The 14,914-nt window shown below is 40.1% G+C and overlaps 1 protein-coding gene across 1 annotated transcript in view; it reads left to right on the top strand.

Moving 5' to 3' along the window:
* The first annotated feature begins 2,882 nt into the window (after positions 1-2,882).
* The window catches only part of LOC122559263 (F-actin-capping protein subunit alpha-2-like), a 48,510-nt gene continuing 36,478 nt past the window's right edge, over positions 2,883-14,914 (top strand). Inside the window, exons 1-5 of the mRNA XM_043708643.2 lie at positions 2,883-3,484; positions 6,500-6,563; positions 8,474-8,525; positions 11,769-11,832; positions 14,333-14,539. Coding sequence (XP_043564578.2) covers positions 3,446-3,484; positions 6,500-6,563; positions 8,474-8,525; positions 11,769-11,832; positions 14,333-14,539 — 426 coding nt within the window. The 5' untranslated portion in view covers positions 2,883-3,445. The remainder of the gene's footprint in view (positions 3,485-6,499; positions 6,564-8,473; positions 8,526-11,768; positions 11,833-14,332; positions 14,540-14,914) is intronic.

Genomic DNA, 14,914 nt, shown 5'->3' with positions numbered 1-14,914 from the left:
GACTCCTGTTTATGTTCTTATGCAATAATAAAAATAGTTAATCAGTAACTCATTTGATGTGCTTGAGAGGTCTTGATATTGCTTGCAATGCTATGTACATGCTGATTTCTTCTCAGCTTTTACTGGTTCTTACTCTACATTAATATTCTGGACATGCTTTCTGAAAGCCCTTGATATTGGAACTGCTACAGTCATTTCTCCCTGGATCTGGTGGGCTACATACTAACATACTAAATAGTCCAGGGAGCTACAATTGAAGTATCAAATTTAGTTTTTCCATTGCTACCATCCAACGAACACTGACAGCTAGAAGTGAACATAGGAGCACTAAATAAACATTAACACATTCCCACATTTGCAAATGAGCAGTTTAAATTTATTGAGATTATTAGAATTTAACAGAATTATTTAAATTAACTATGATTAGTGATTCTGTGGATGATTTAAAAATACTGGAATTATGTAGACATCTGTATTCAAGACTGTATAAACTGAGTCTACCTGGTCTCATCATGCAATCAATCCGCTAAGGATTGTAAAATCTTAATATCCTTGGAAAGATTGAATTGAATTGAATTGAATTTATTGTCACGTGTACCAAGGCACAGTGAAAAGCTTTGTCTTGCGAGCAATACAGGCAGATCACAGAATTAAGTAGCATAGATAAGTAAATAATAGGTAAACAGCAACAAAAACAAAAACACAGGTCCAGGCAAATGTTAAGAGTTTTTGAGTCCATTCAGTATTCTAACAACAGGAGGGTAGAAACTGTTACAATACCGGCTGGTGCGTTTGTTCAGGCTTCTGTACCTTCAAGGTTATCTTGTATTTTCCTTATCCAGATTTGACAAAAATGTTGAATGGACACAATGGATGAACCAGATTTTGCATCAGTTCCACCGACATACAAGAACAGCTAACCTTCCATGCTTGTAGTGAGACACTGACCTTGGCTCAGTGCATCCTTGCACATCTAAGGATGTCAATGAGAATGTGCTGAGACTAGCTGAGGACACAGAGATACTGAACCAGTGGCTGCTCTTCAGTTAAGTATTTTTTGCTCAGTTTGTAAGCCAATTCAAGCACAGATGTGTTGGGAACCAAAGAACAATGATTTATGGTGACCAGAAATAAAAGCAATAGTCACATCTGAAAAATCTGTTTTTTCTAAACAGAAGAGATAGTTATTATGTGAAATGAACTGTATGAGAGGGTGGTGGAGACAGATCCAATTGAGGCTTCCAAATTAGAGTTGCCAAGGTGTGAAGTGAAACTATCTTGAATGCCACTTGTAAGAATCCAGTAGATACATGAGCAGCCAAACACATTGGTTCAGTGCTGCACTTTGGGATAGACTGAGATTGTAAAAGGTCTGGCATAAGCACAAGTCTTCCTTTCTCTTTTACTTTAAATTATTAAATAATTTGAACAGGGCAAAACAAAAAAAAAAGAAAAATATTATTAAAATGATTGGCCAGAAATAAGGAATCCCACAAAGATGGCGCACTGGAATTGATTCTTCCTTCTGTGCCTCCAAGAACAAATCCTCAGGCAGCAAGCTTTGCAAATATGACCCTCAGATACCTGATAGAATGAAAATGTTGTCATAGAGTCATAGAGATGTGCGGCATGGAAACAGACCCTTTGGTCCAACCCGTCCATGCCAACCAGATATCCCAACCTAATCTAGTTCCACCTGCCAGCACTAGGGAATGACAGTTGGCTTGAGTTCACTGGAAATCAGCCAAGTTCTCTGCTGTTGCTTGCTGATGAGGGACCCTGATTTGAAAGTTTCTGCGTGTGGACATGAGATATGGAGGGGATTGGGCTTGGGTGTTATGCCGCAACAGTGGATTTACCAGTAACTGCCCATATACAAAGTCCATCAGCCGGCATGAGCAAGTGAGCTTGGCGGACCAGTTAGACTTTATCCTGCTGCCAGCCTCCTTAAGCACGTCTCATGACTTTATCTCTCTGGTTTAATACACAGAAAGTCTAGTTGAATTAATTGTGAAGAAAGTTAATGAAATTATGAAAGATGCCAGTCCAGATAAGGAAATCCAGTTCTTTATCAGAAGATGTGTTTGACATCAAAAGCAATTTCTCAAACTGGCAGGGAAAATCTTTCATAAACATAACTGAGGTGGTAAGAATTCATTTCAAATACATTACAGAGTGAACATGTGGGAATTGATTTCAAATCTAATAGTTTTCAGCTGTTAAAAAATGAGATTAGATTACTTTACAGTGTGGAAACAGGCCCTTCGGCCCAACAAGTCCACATTGACCCGCCGAAGCGCAAACCACCCATACCCCTACATTTACCCCTTACCTAACACTACAGACAATTTAGCATGGCCAATTCACCTAACCTGCACATCTTTGGACTGTGGGAGGAAACCGGAGCACCCGGAGGAAACCCACGCAGACACGGGGAGAATGTGCAAACTCCACACACTCAGGCGACTGACTATGTGGAGTTTGCACATTCTCCCCGTGTCTGCGTGCGTTTGCTCCGGTTTCCTCCCACAGTCCAAAGATGTGCAGGTTAGGTGAATTGGCCATGCTAAATTGCCCGTAGTGTTAGGTAAGGGGTAAATGTAGGGGTATGGGTGGTTTGCGCTTCGGCGGGTCAATGTGGACTTGTTGGGCCGAAGGGCCTGTTTCCACACTGTAAAGTAATCTAATCTCATTTTTTCACAGCTGAAAATTATTAGATTTGAAATCAATTCCCACATGTTCACTCTGTAATGTATTTGAAATGAATTCTTACCACTTCAGTTATTTCATAAGCAGGTAACATTCCTGCTTTTTAATTGTAAATAAGGGCAGCACTAAGACTCAGTGGTTAACACTGCTGCCTCACTGGGACCCAGGTTTGATTCCAGCCTTGGGTGACTGTCTCTGTGGAGTTTAGATGTTCTCCCCATCGCTGCGTGAGCTTCCTTTAGGTGCTCTAATTTCCTCCCACGATCCAAATTCCACCAGTAGAATTTGAACCTGTGCATTCAGAATATTATCTGGGTCTCTGCATGAATAGTCTTGTAACAGTACCACTAGGCCATCGCCTCCTCTATGCTCCATGAAGGGCTGTGGTAATGATCAAATAATCCGTTCTAATAACACAAAAACAAGAAATCTCTGAGGGGTATCGGGGTTGCGCGGGAGGAGTAGGTTTAGGTTGATCAACTGGTTGACAATCTAATATGTTTCCATGTTGGGGGAAATATACCTGCTTCAGAAAAGCAGAGTCCACATTAACTCTGTGTGATTCAGCACCCACACAGTTGAGGGGTGGCGCATTGGGGGAAAAGAGAGCTGGATTGCCTATGCTGTGGAACCTTGTTGACTCTCCGCTCCAGAACCCTTGGAACCTCTGACTGTTGCAGTTTGAAATTGTCTTCCATCTGGATCAGTCTTAAAAAAAGATTTAATTTCGGAGGAGATGGCAAAAAATGTACCATCCATCTCGAGAGAGAGAAAAGTAAGTGCTAAATTCTATTTTCTGCTTGGTTTTATGACAGCTGATATATTTAAATCTGGGTAATCACAAAGAGCTCTGGTGTGATGTAGAAATAACAAGTAAAATGTGTTTCCTTCAGAAAATTATTATCGCGGCTTGACTTCGAAAATGACTCACTTCTCCATGATTTCCCACATTAAACAGCAATATCTTGTGATGTCCTTTGTAAGATGTGACTGCGTGAAAACTTGGCGGATGGGACATAAATGAGATGAGATGAAATGAGCAAATGTTATGCCCCTTGGCAGGAAGCTTAGAGGAGCTGAATATTATTTAAGTTGAAACAGACAACAGAAAGCTACAGCACAGAGGAAATTGGGAGTCCTCATGCATGAAACACCAAATGTTCGCATCCACATCCAGCAGCATCCAAGAAGGCAAATGGACTGTTGGATTGACATCAAGGGGAATAAAGAGAGGAAAGTCTTGCCAAAACTATGTGAGGAACAAGTCAGATCACAGCTGGAGTACTGTGAACAATTTAGGTCCCTTTAGCTAAGGAAATCATAGAGTCCCTTACAGTGCAGAAACAGGCCATTCAGCCCAAAAAGTCCACACTGACCCTCTGAAAGGTAACCCACCCAAACCCATTCCCCTACACTATTACTCTACATTTACCCCTGACTAATGTACCGAACCCATGCATCCCGGAATACTATGGCCAATTCACCTAGCCTGCATATCTTTGATTTGTGGGAGGAAACTAGAACACCCCCGGAGGAAATCCATGCAGACAAAGAGAGCATGTGCAAACTCCACACAGACAGTCACTCAAGGCTGGAATCAAACTTGGGTGTGTGACGCTGTGAGGCAGCAGTGCTAACCACTGAGCCACTCACAAAGATAGAATAGAGTCCCTACAGTGTGGAAACAGGCCACTCAGCCCATCAAGTATACATCAATACTCTGATGAGCATCCCACCCAGACCCAACCCATCAACTCTGCATTTCCCATGGCTAACCCATCTAGCCTACACATCCCTGGGTACTATGGGCAATTTAGCATGGCCAATCCACCTGACCTGCACATCTTTGGACTCTGGGAGGAAACCAGAGGACCCACATCAGATATGGGGAGAATATGCAAACCCCACACAGATAGTCGCCAGAGGCTGAAATCGAACCTGGGTTCATGATGCTGTAAAGCAACAGCGCAAACCACTGAGCCACCCTGCCAACCAGGCTCTCACTCTCGACATTTCACATACCTCTATACCATCATAGAAGGACTGCACACTAGCCGATTACACCACTGGAGATGTACTGACATTGGAGGCAGTCTAGAAAATGTTTAATAAGTTGATATTGACATGGAAAGATTTCCTTATGAGGAGAGATTGAGTAGGTTGGGGCCACACTCACTGAAGTTTAGAAGAATGAGAGCAGACCTAATTGAAACATAAAATATCAGTACCCCTGGGCTTGACAGAGTAGATGTGGGTCCAGTCTATTTCATTTCTAAATATTTAACACATCCAGATCCTGATTGCCACTCAATTCTCAATCTCATAAACCATCATCCTTGTTCTTGATTTCCTCTTCAGCACAAGGTAAGGGCTGGTTAAGGTAGTTTACTGTCTTCAGCATTTCATTGTCTATACTGTGTCTCAGGTCACTAATTGTTGGTGGCAAAGGATAGACTACTACAGAGTGTATACAGAAAAGGTAGATGACTTATTGCATGACAGAAATAATGCTAACGTTAATTACTAGTCAGACAATAATTACAAGGGTTCTCAGGAGCTGTACAGAAATACATCTGTTCCCTATAAAGACTACTGTGGAATGCACTGTCTCCAAGACTGTTCATATCAGCATAGAGATTGGGTGGAGCTAATGTAACTTCACCACTAAATCTTTCAGAAATATTTACCCTATACAATTTACTGTATACCCTATACTTGTTTGACTAATTTCCTTCAGCATGCGCCACCGACACATGATCCTTGTCTGTATTTCCTTGTTAGCTTTATCCCACAGTTGAGAGATAATGGGCTGAATCTTGTGAGGAGAGGGGAATCCTGATTACTGGTTGCAGAACCAACAAGAACTTCCTTTCAGGAAGCCTGTTACATTTTGTTCCATTCAAGCAGTTACCAGGCCAGCAGTGAGCTTTCCCCTCTGATGAAGGGACCCCGAGTGCAGAAATCCAGCTGATCAATTAGAGATCTGTATTCATATAGTATGACAGTATCACCAGGGAAGATACCAATATGATATCTAGACAACACACACCCAAGGACAGGTATCAGTGCTGTATTTCAGGGCCGAAGTGAGGAATGATGGGAGCAGGGTGAGGTGTCATGGAGTCACGGAGTGTTGACCCATGAGGGAGGTGATTAGCAGCAAGTTTAAAATCCTACAATACCAAGTTATAATCGAACAGGTTTATTTGGAAGCACTAGCTTTCAGAGCACTGCTCCTTCATTAGTGCTTCCAAATAAACCTGTTGGACTATAACTTGGTATTGTGTGATTTTTAAAAATTTTGTCCATCCCAGTTCACCACCGGCACTTCCTCATCATTAGCAGCAAGGGCAAGAACAACAGGGTCTCTTTCAGCACTACACCTCTAACCTATTCAGAAGCAAGGTCCTTTTGACTAGCACTGAGTACCTTTGAATTATGGCACTCTCCAGAAGCCCACTGTCAACCCCAATGGTGTTTACCATCAGAATTCCCACACAGTCAACACCTCCGCCTGCCATTGCATGAATACCATTGGCTCATTTGTGGCTGAATGAAGACCTTAAGTGTGATTAATGGCCCATTTTAGGCCTTCACATGAATCTTTCATCATAATCCAAGGTACACTTAGACCTTGACCAGTAGCTGAAATTGATGAAATCAATGTCTGCATTCCCGAACTGATTGTGATGCTGACCTTTACTCCAGTGTGTGGCCTAAACAACATGGTACAGTTCCCTCTGTGTAAGGTTCTATTTATCTCATTTTGTAATGCTGATTGCATTTTTAGATTAACATCCTGAGCAGCATTCTTGCGCAGGCCCCTCCTGGCGAGTTCAGTGAAGTGGTCAATGGTGAGTACCCAACATTGTTCCAAATTATAGAGACTGCACCAACACAATGTGGAGCACGTCAAAAACTGGCCAATTCACATATGAATAGAATGGGATTCTTTGGGAAGGTTAAAGCTGAATGTGAAATTTTAGATAATTAATAAGATATAAAGACAAAAATGATATTTACTCTTCCATCAGTCCCATATTTCAGTTTCTTGTTCTTGAGACTAAAGCTAGCAACCTCCTTTTTCATCCAAAGTCCTCTTTTTGCTAAAGAAAGTTACTCTACTAAGAATTTTTTGAATAAAGTAACTGCAATTGGACCCCAACAATGACGGAATGAGAGTCAAACTTTCAAGCAGCTAAACTCATTGGGATTTGGTATTCCTCAGTTCACAGACAACAATCTGTTATTGGGATTGAACTTGCATTAAATAAAGTGGTAAGAAAAATAGTTATAAGTGAATAGTGCTCAAATATATAAATACAGCCTAAATGAGTAGTGTTGACAGCAGGCACTTAATTATTTAAATTACTTAATAATTACATAATAATTAACAGGTAACAATAAACTCTAGCACTAACAAGGATGATTTACTGGTGGTGGTTAGTAGATAAAAAAAAATCTGATTTATTGAACAGGAGGAAAAACTGTTTAGTTTTGTGTAAGATTACTTCTGAAATAGGCTGAAGAATTGTCTCTTGATCCTATTAAGGACACTGTTCTAAAACTGATCAAAATGACAACAAACTTGAGTGCCAGAGATGCACTGGCATTTGGGACACTGCAGATGCAGGATCTTAATAAAATATGTTCCAGTACCTGTAACGGGACTAATATATATTTACTACCTCATACTTACTGTAAAAAGACAAATCTATGGATTCCTGATGAGGGAGCCAGCACTAAAAGAAACACAGTCTAGAGACATTGCAACAAAGGAAATGTCCCTATGAAAAGATTTATAGTCAACCTTTATAATTTCACCACATGATTATAGTTCAGATTGGTGCGAAGAGCCTAATTTCTGCTGCTGGCTATAAGGGGCATCTTCATGATTCCCACAGTCATTTAACAAAGGGCTTCCATGAGAGGCAGGGAATCATTTTAATCAAAATTATCAGACAGACAGTGCTGGTGAAAACTGTATTTTTAAGCTTCTTTTGATTTAATACTCAACCAATCAATTGTCTGTCTCACTCATGTTCCACCCCTGTTCCAACATTCCCCAGGGGATTGTCAGATAAGTAATGAAGTGGTGATGAGGTTGATAAGAAGTTAGTTATGACTGAATTGATGCATTATCCCACCCATCCTTTCTAAGTGGTCAGACAGCCTGCAGGCAGGATGACAATTGGTTTGCTCTGGTAAAGAACAACATTTAGATATGCTGTGTAGCAAGTTGGGATCCAAACCTGACTATGGTCCCAGCATTGCATCAAGGTCTAAGGTGGTAAGATTCTGCTGTAGTTGTCAAAAGATTGTTTAGTTCCATGATTGTGTCATCTCACAGATTAATAAACCAAAATGTTTACTCCTCTCCTCTACATTAAATGTCAATACTTAGTTTAAAATTGAACAGTTGTCATCAGTCAAATTGCGAACTGAAATGCAAATTCTATGTCAACCAACAAAACTATCTGCTCTTATATTCCAGGAATAGTGGTTGCTTGCACATCTGAAGCTGGGGATGATACACAGTGAGCACAGAACTGACTTACTCTAGATTCTGCCTCCAAATTCTACTGTTTAAATGGTAGTAAAGCCAATCTGCCTTTGCAGTGGTCTGAGCAATGTTGTGGTATAAACTTTGACTCTTATTGGTGTCAGTGAATAAGACTGATGTTATGTTTTACGTTCAGGTCTTGCATGAATATTGACAGTTTACTTGTATAGCTTAGCAACTCTTTTTTTTTGGTTGTTGCAGATATGCGGGCTTTGCTGAATGATGATGAATTGATATGTGAGAACATAGAACAGTAAGTTTATTTTTTTTTACATAATTGGCCTTTTGTACATATACAGTCGGTTCTGCCATAATGTGGTAGTTTCGTTCACAGGCAACCCCATGGTGTAAGAAGATCATGTAATGTCAGCACCATTTAAACTAATGGAGCTGGAATCGTGTCACAACCAAAACATGCTTTCAAAGTTTGGACTTTATGAACAGTGTCCCCAATTTGTGAATCATGTTATAGCGAGTTCGCATTAATGAAACATGGGTTAAAGCAGAACGACCTGTAGTTATAAAGGCAGACAAGGGCACACAAAATAGGTCTCGCTGTTTTATTGCTATATCCAAAGTGATTTATCTTCTTGTAACCAGCACAGACTGCTGCAAGAATGTATACATCACTTTCCATCAATCTTGCATCTGTAATCTCACACAAACCATGATTCACTTCTGACCTAAATCCTCATGGTCCATTCTTGATAAAGACCTCCTCACTGATCCTCAACTGGTATCCAAATAACCTTGGAATTTGGAGCAATTCCATCAATTTAACAAATCCATAGCTAAATTAACATTTCCAGACTGCCACATACCTTAAACTCACCAGGTAGCTCCTCTATGCAGACCTGCTGGAGCACAGTCAAAGCGTATTAAGCCGTGCACAGAACAGATTAAAGTCCTCGAGAAGGAAATTGGTATCTTAGTTACCTTGTTATTAGAGATGCAGGGAAATCAGTCGCATACTTGCAGTTCTCTGAAGAGCAGAATATAAGCAGCTGTACTTCACCAAGCAGTCAGGTACAGCATTGTGTTGTCTTCTACAATACCTGCTACCCACAGCTGTCATTATACAACCTGTGACAGCTAAAGTCACTTCAGTTATCAGCACGTTTTTCAATGGCTCCTTCCAACCTGCCATAAGGAACTTTGAGCAACATTAGTCAGTCTGCAGTCTGTGCTCACATTGAATAGACAATTTTGTTTTGTTTTAATTGGAGCAAGTGCTTTCAGTTTTTCACAGTGGATGTATGGAAGCAGGATATAATTTGCTTTATTTGTGGGCTTCTACACAGCCCAATGTCTCACTGACTGTACATGAATCATCCCTGGCCTCTCGCAGACATGCTGTCTTCATGAATCACAATGACTTCCAATATAACTGCAGTGTGATTACTGACAGGCATCAGACAGGTCTGTGATCACATTCCAGGAAACAGCAATTATGCTTTTTTTTCTAGCAGCAATCATCTATTTACCATTCCTTGTCTCTGCACAACTATTAGTTTCGAGAAGGTAAGGGCTATCCCCTACAGAGCACCTGGTTCCTCTTGGAATTTGTGTTCAACAGCTGAACTGCACTACTGTCGGACCCCTGACTTCACTACAGCCTCTAGAGTAGATGGTATTTTGAGAGGTCTCAAAGCAATTATTTCAATGTCTAGAGATAGCTGTTAAACCACCTAGGAAGGGTTCAATTCCATTCTCGGACAACTGTCTGTGTGGTGTTTGCACATTCTCCCCATTTCTGCATGGATTTCCTCCTATAGTCCCAAAGATGTGGATGGGTATATGAATAGGAAGGGTTTAGAGGCATATGGGCCAAGTGCTGGCAAATGGGAGTAGATTAAGTTGGGATATCTGGTCGGCATGGACAAGTTGGCCTGAAGAGTCTGTTTCTGTGCTGTACATCTCTATAACTCTATGTGCAGGTTAGGTGGATTGGCCGTGCTAAAATGCCCATTGAATCTAGGGATGTGTAGGTTTGGTGGATTGGCTATGCTAAATGCAGTGATAGGATAGGTAGGTGGGTCTGGGTGGGATGTTCTTCGGAGGATTGGTGTGGACTTGGTGGGCTGAATGGCCTGTCTCCACACTGTAGGGATTCTGTGCAACTGAACAAAGAGAATCCACTTACATATTGTATACTGTATAGCTTTACTGGAAATGAAGACAACAGATGGAGCTACCGGTGAAAGGTGTTTAGTGCAGTGGGGGGTTTGACAGTGCAATGAGGATAACTCAGAAAAGGAAGGTTCCAACATTTATCTATAGACAGATTTTTTAACGTTAAATTACAGAACAGCACTTTGGCAGAACATTTCCCTGTATTAAAATCATGTCCAACAGCTGTCCCAGTTCATCTACCGTCAAATAACTTGCATCCATTGAAAGATTAACATTGACATTCATGTCATCTAACCTTGTAAAGCCAATGGCTACTAGAATAACATACCACACACATAAAGATTTCAAAATGTCTATCATTTTCATGTCTTATACAGAGACCTAGCTTTGATTAATCCACCAGTCCTGAGCCCTTGCTGCCTGTCTTAGGGCGCTCTCTTGAATAGCCCAGTATCATTCATTCTCTTGTGATTCCAGCTGAAATGATTGAAGGCAGCTAATCAGACAAAGAGTCCTCTAAAGAAGAGCCATGTCTGACTTGAACTGTTAACTCTGTTTCTCGCTCCACAGATTGGCCATGTTTCTTTGTGTTTGTTAAGGACTCTTGAGAAGTGTATGGCCAATGACCTCTAGCACATTGGGCCTGTAAGACGCTGGCTGTAGACTGCATCACTTCCGGAACTGTATTTGGCCCAGCTGATATTCTGACACATTGGTGGGCTAGATTGAAGAGGTTGTGAGAGTCCAGGCTTGACATCTGCTGCTGCTAAGAAACTGCAACTGGCCTTAAATTTACAATTAGTGCAGAAAGTTAATTAGGGAGAAAATAAATCTGTGTTCCTTGCTTAATCGTTGTATAACAGCCCCTGAAGGAAAGCATTTGAATGTAGACATCTGATGAATGAAGCTTGGTAGTCAATTATGCTATGAGCACTCACTGTTTGAGCTCACACAGAAATGAGAAACAAGAGAGAGGACGGAAACTGTGAAATATCACACCAACATGAATGAATGTATTCAAGAGGGAGGGCAAATTGAAATAAGAAATGAACATGCAATCCACAACAGTGTTAAATTTTAAATTGATTTATACAAGTAATATTTGACAAGTGCCAAGATTGAATATTATGTTCAATGGTAAAATCCATGAATATGTTCTGGGAAATGAGTCAATATTGAGAATTCACTTTGATTCCAGAGCATGATCTATCTGGCAGCTATCGACCAATTGGGGGAATTGTTAATTTCACATTCACAAAAGGGTACAATATCTGTGTCTCAATCATGGCTCATGGGGGGGTGGGGGGGGAACCCTTTGTGATTATGATAAGAGTCAGTGCACTAACTGTGTCTTATTTTACAGAATCACTGCAAAATATAACTTGGAACAATTTACTCCTGTTGAAATAATGGAGCACAAAGAAAAGGTTAGTGGACAGTGACTAAAATAAATCTTTATTTATTTATTGTTCTCGTTAACTGAAGAAACTGAATTTTGAAACCCAAACAAGTAACCTAAAGATCTGGTCAGTTTTTCTTTTGGGCTTTTTTTAACTTTGCATCTTGTGGCCTCTCCTTGTCCTATAGACTTTCTTTGTTTCAATATATTTCTTTCTTTTGACAAGTTAGGGGGAGGTGAAGGCCCAATGGTATTATTGCTGGACTATTAATCTAGAAGTGAAAATGTGTTGCTGGAAAAGCGCAGCAAGTCAGGCAGCATCAAAGGAGCAGGAGAATCGACGATTCAGGCATGAGCCCTTCTTCAGGGAGCTTCTCCTGCTCCTTGGATGCTGCCTGACCTGCTGCGCTTTTCCAGCAACACATTTTCAGCTCTGATCTCCAGCATCTGCAGTCCTCACTTTCTCCTATTAATCTAGAGGCCCAATGGTATGGGATATAGGATTGAATTCTACTCGGGCAGATGGTGGAATTTGAATTCAATAAAAAGCTGGAATTAAGAGTCTAAGATGAGCCAATTGTTGGGGAAAAACTCATTTGTTTATCTAATGTCTTTGAGGAAAGGAAACTGCTATCCTTACAGGACCTGCTCTGGCCTATATACAACTCCAAACCTACAATAATATGATTGACTTCCTAACTGGGTGATTAGTGATGGTAAGCAATGCCCACATCTCATGAACGAATAAAAGAAAATGCCCTCCAGCCTGAGGCCTATATGAGGAGAAATTTGGGCTGGAGTGTGGAAACAAGTTCCAGTAATTGGGGGAGATGAAAATAAGTTAGAAGGAAATGAAATCTCGCTCCCAAAAAGACTTCAAGATTAACAAACTTGTAGCAAACTTAATGAAGTAAATTGTCCCAAAGTACCTCCCAGGAGCATTATCAGTCAAAATGCCATATATACAGTCACATAAGGAAATGTTAAGGGATTGTCCCTCACACAAAAACCTGATAGAGTAACAATTATATTAAAGTGCAAGAGGCCAGAATTTCAGGTTTGCTGACAACACTAGGGTCACTGCAAATAGATCTATGCCAGCCTCCTCACCAACTCCGGTAAGGAATCAGCCAGTTCAGCAGAGATTGAAGTCTGGAACTTAGGGCTGCACTGGATAAATGTGTTGAGCTGTTACAATGATCACTGCAGGTGGAAGGTAATGAAGTATCTCCATGTGTGGAGAAGGAACATCATTTTTAATAGGCTTCTGTTGTTCTGATAGACTGCCACAAGATGGCAAAGATAACGCTTTGTAATGAAAAAATCATTGGGTTTCAAACCTTTTTCTATGAAGGTATTCCTTTTAAGTATTAACAAATATGTACATACTTAAGGAACCACTACATGCATAAATTAACTCCCAGTGTTCCCTTTACAAATATGAACTAACGCTTGTGGAACTCTTTATAAACATTAACCAACACTTAGCACTCAACAATTATTAATTAACCCACAGAGAACCCTTTATAAATGTGAAAACATACTCAGGAACTCCTGTAACAATGAACACATCTTCAATGATTCATTATTAACACACCTCAAAGTCTCCCTCCAAACAATTAACATAGTTTGAGTCCTCTGGACATGTTAAGGTACACTCAGATATACAGGTAAAATAATTCTCTGAGACTCCCTGGAACTATTAACATCGAAGGTACCCCTTGAAATATCAAGACAGGCAGCAGCATCCCTTGAAAATATCAATACACTCCCAATGCATCCTTGAAAAGATGAAGAGATTTCTAAGTTTCATTTGCAAATATTAATATGAATTATTGGAAATAGTTCTATCATTCTGCGATACATTAAATTCAACAGAAATTATGTCCTGATAAGTGAAAAAAAAGCATTTGTCAAAGCGATCTGTTCTGAAATCTCATCAGATATGTTGGAAATAGATCTCACACTATCAATCCTCATATTTCATTTCATAAAATCCAGAGTGGCCTGTGTTACACTGTCATACTGCAATGTGTTTCATGTGAAGAACACAACTGATTAGTTATTGTATATTCAAGTAGGTCATCAATAAAAAAAATGTTATTTATACAACCTAAGTGTAACTGAATGCTTTTACAAGTAATAGATTTATATAGACTTACTTGAGCTACAAGAAGTTCATTTAACTCAGTTGGCTGGTTTGTGAAGCAGAGTGATGGCAGAGAAGGACTCTCCTTCTCAGTCTCACCCCTTGTCTGGGGAGTGTTGACCCTCACATTAAACCATCTCCAATTGTCTTCCTCTAATGAAAGAGTGGCCCAATGGTCCAGTCGGACTATAGTGACTACTTGAGTTATTAGCTTTCCGAAGCAGCTAGTTTTCATTTGTCTTTTTGAATAACATATCCGCATCATTTTTAAATGATCCACTTGAAATTTGAATGGTAATGACAATCAAAAATATGGAAGCAATATGATTGAAATGCCATTTATTCAGTAAACGCACTATTCTTTATTCTATATTGTTAGGTGCTAATCACCGAGTATGGTAACCTTGGGAATGGATACTTTGTGGACCCAATGCAGAAGATTTCATTCAAGTTTGATCACTTGAACAAAAATGTTTCTGATATCCAGCCATGTGCCTTAGACATTTCTGTAGAGAGTTGGAGGAGAGCTATAGAATGTGCACTCATCAATTATGTAAAGAAGTACTACCCAGATGGAAACTGCACAGTAAGTGACCTCCAGAAATGATATTATTATTTTCATTACCATCTCCTGATGTGTATGAAAAGATGGAAGACAATATTTTAGGCTGCAGGCCAAAAATCAAACTACAATATGCCAAGAAAGCATGTTCTCAACAAATAAGGTATCAGTACTTGGCCTATAGCCTACAAAAACAGACTTGCATTTATATAGCATTTTTCATGACCACCATATGCCTCAAAGTGCTTTAAAACTAATTAAATACATCTGAAGTATAATCACTGTCATGATGTCAAAGTGTCACAACTAACTCCCTCAAAGCATTGTGATAGCTGACACAGTTTCTCTATGGTGCTGGTTCGAAAACATGCCATAGGACCTTTCATATTTATCCAACTT

This window comes from Chiloscyllium plagiosum, unplaced genomic scaffold, assembly GCF_037043375.1.
Source record: "Chiloscyllium plagiosum isolate Xiang-an unplaced genomic scaffold, Cpla_swu_hap1 HiC_scaffold_14, whole genome shotgun sequence".
NCBI lineage: Eukaryota > Metazoa > Chordata > Chondrichthyes > Orectolobiformes > Hemiscylliidae > Chiloscyllium > Chiloscyllium plagiosum.
This window is presented reverse-complemented; position numbering and strand designations above follow the sequence as displayed.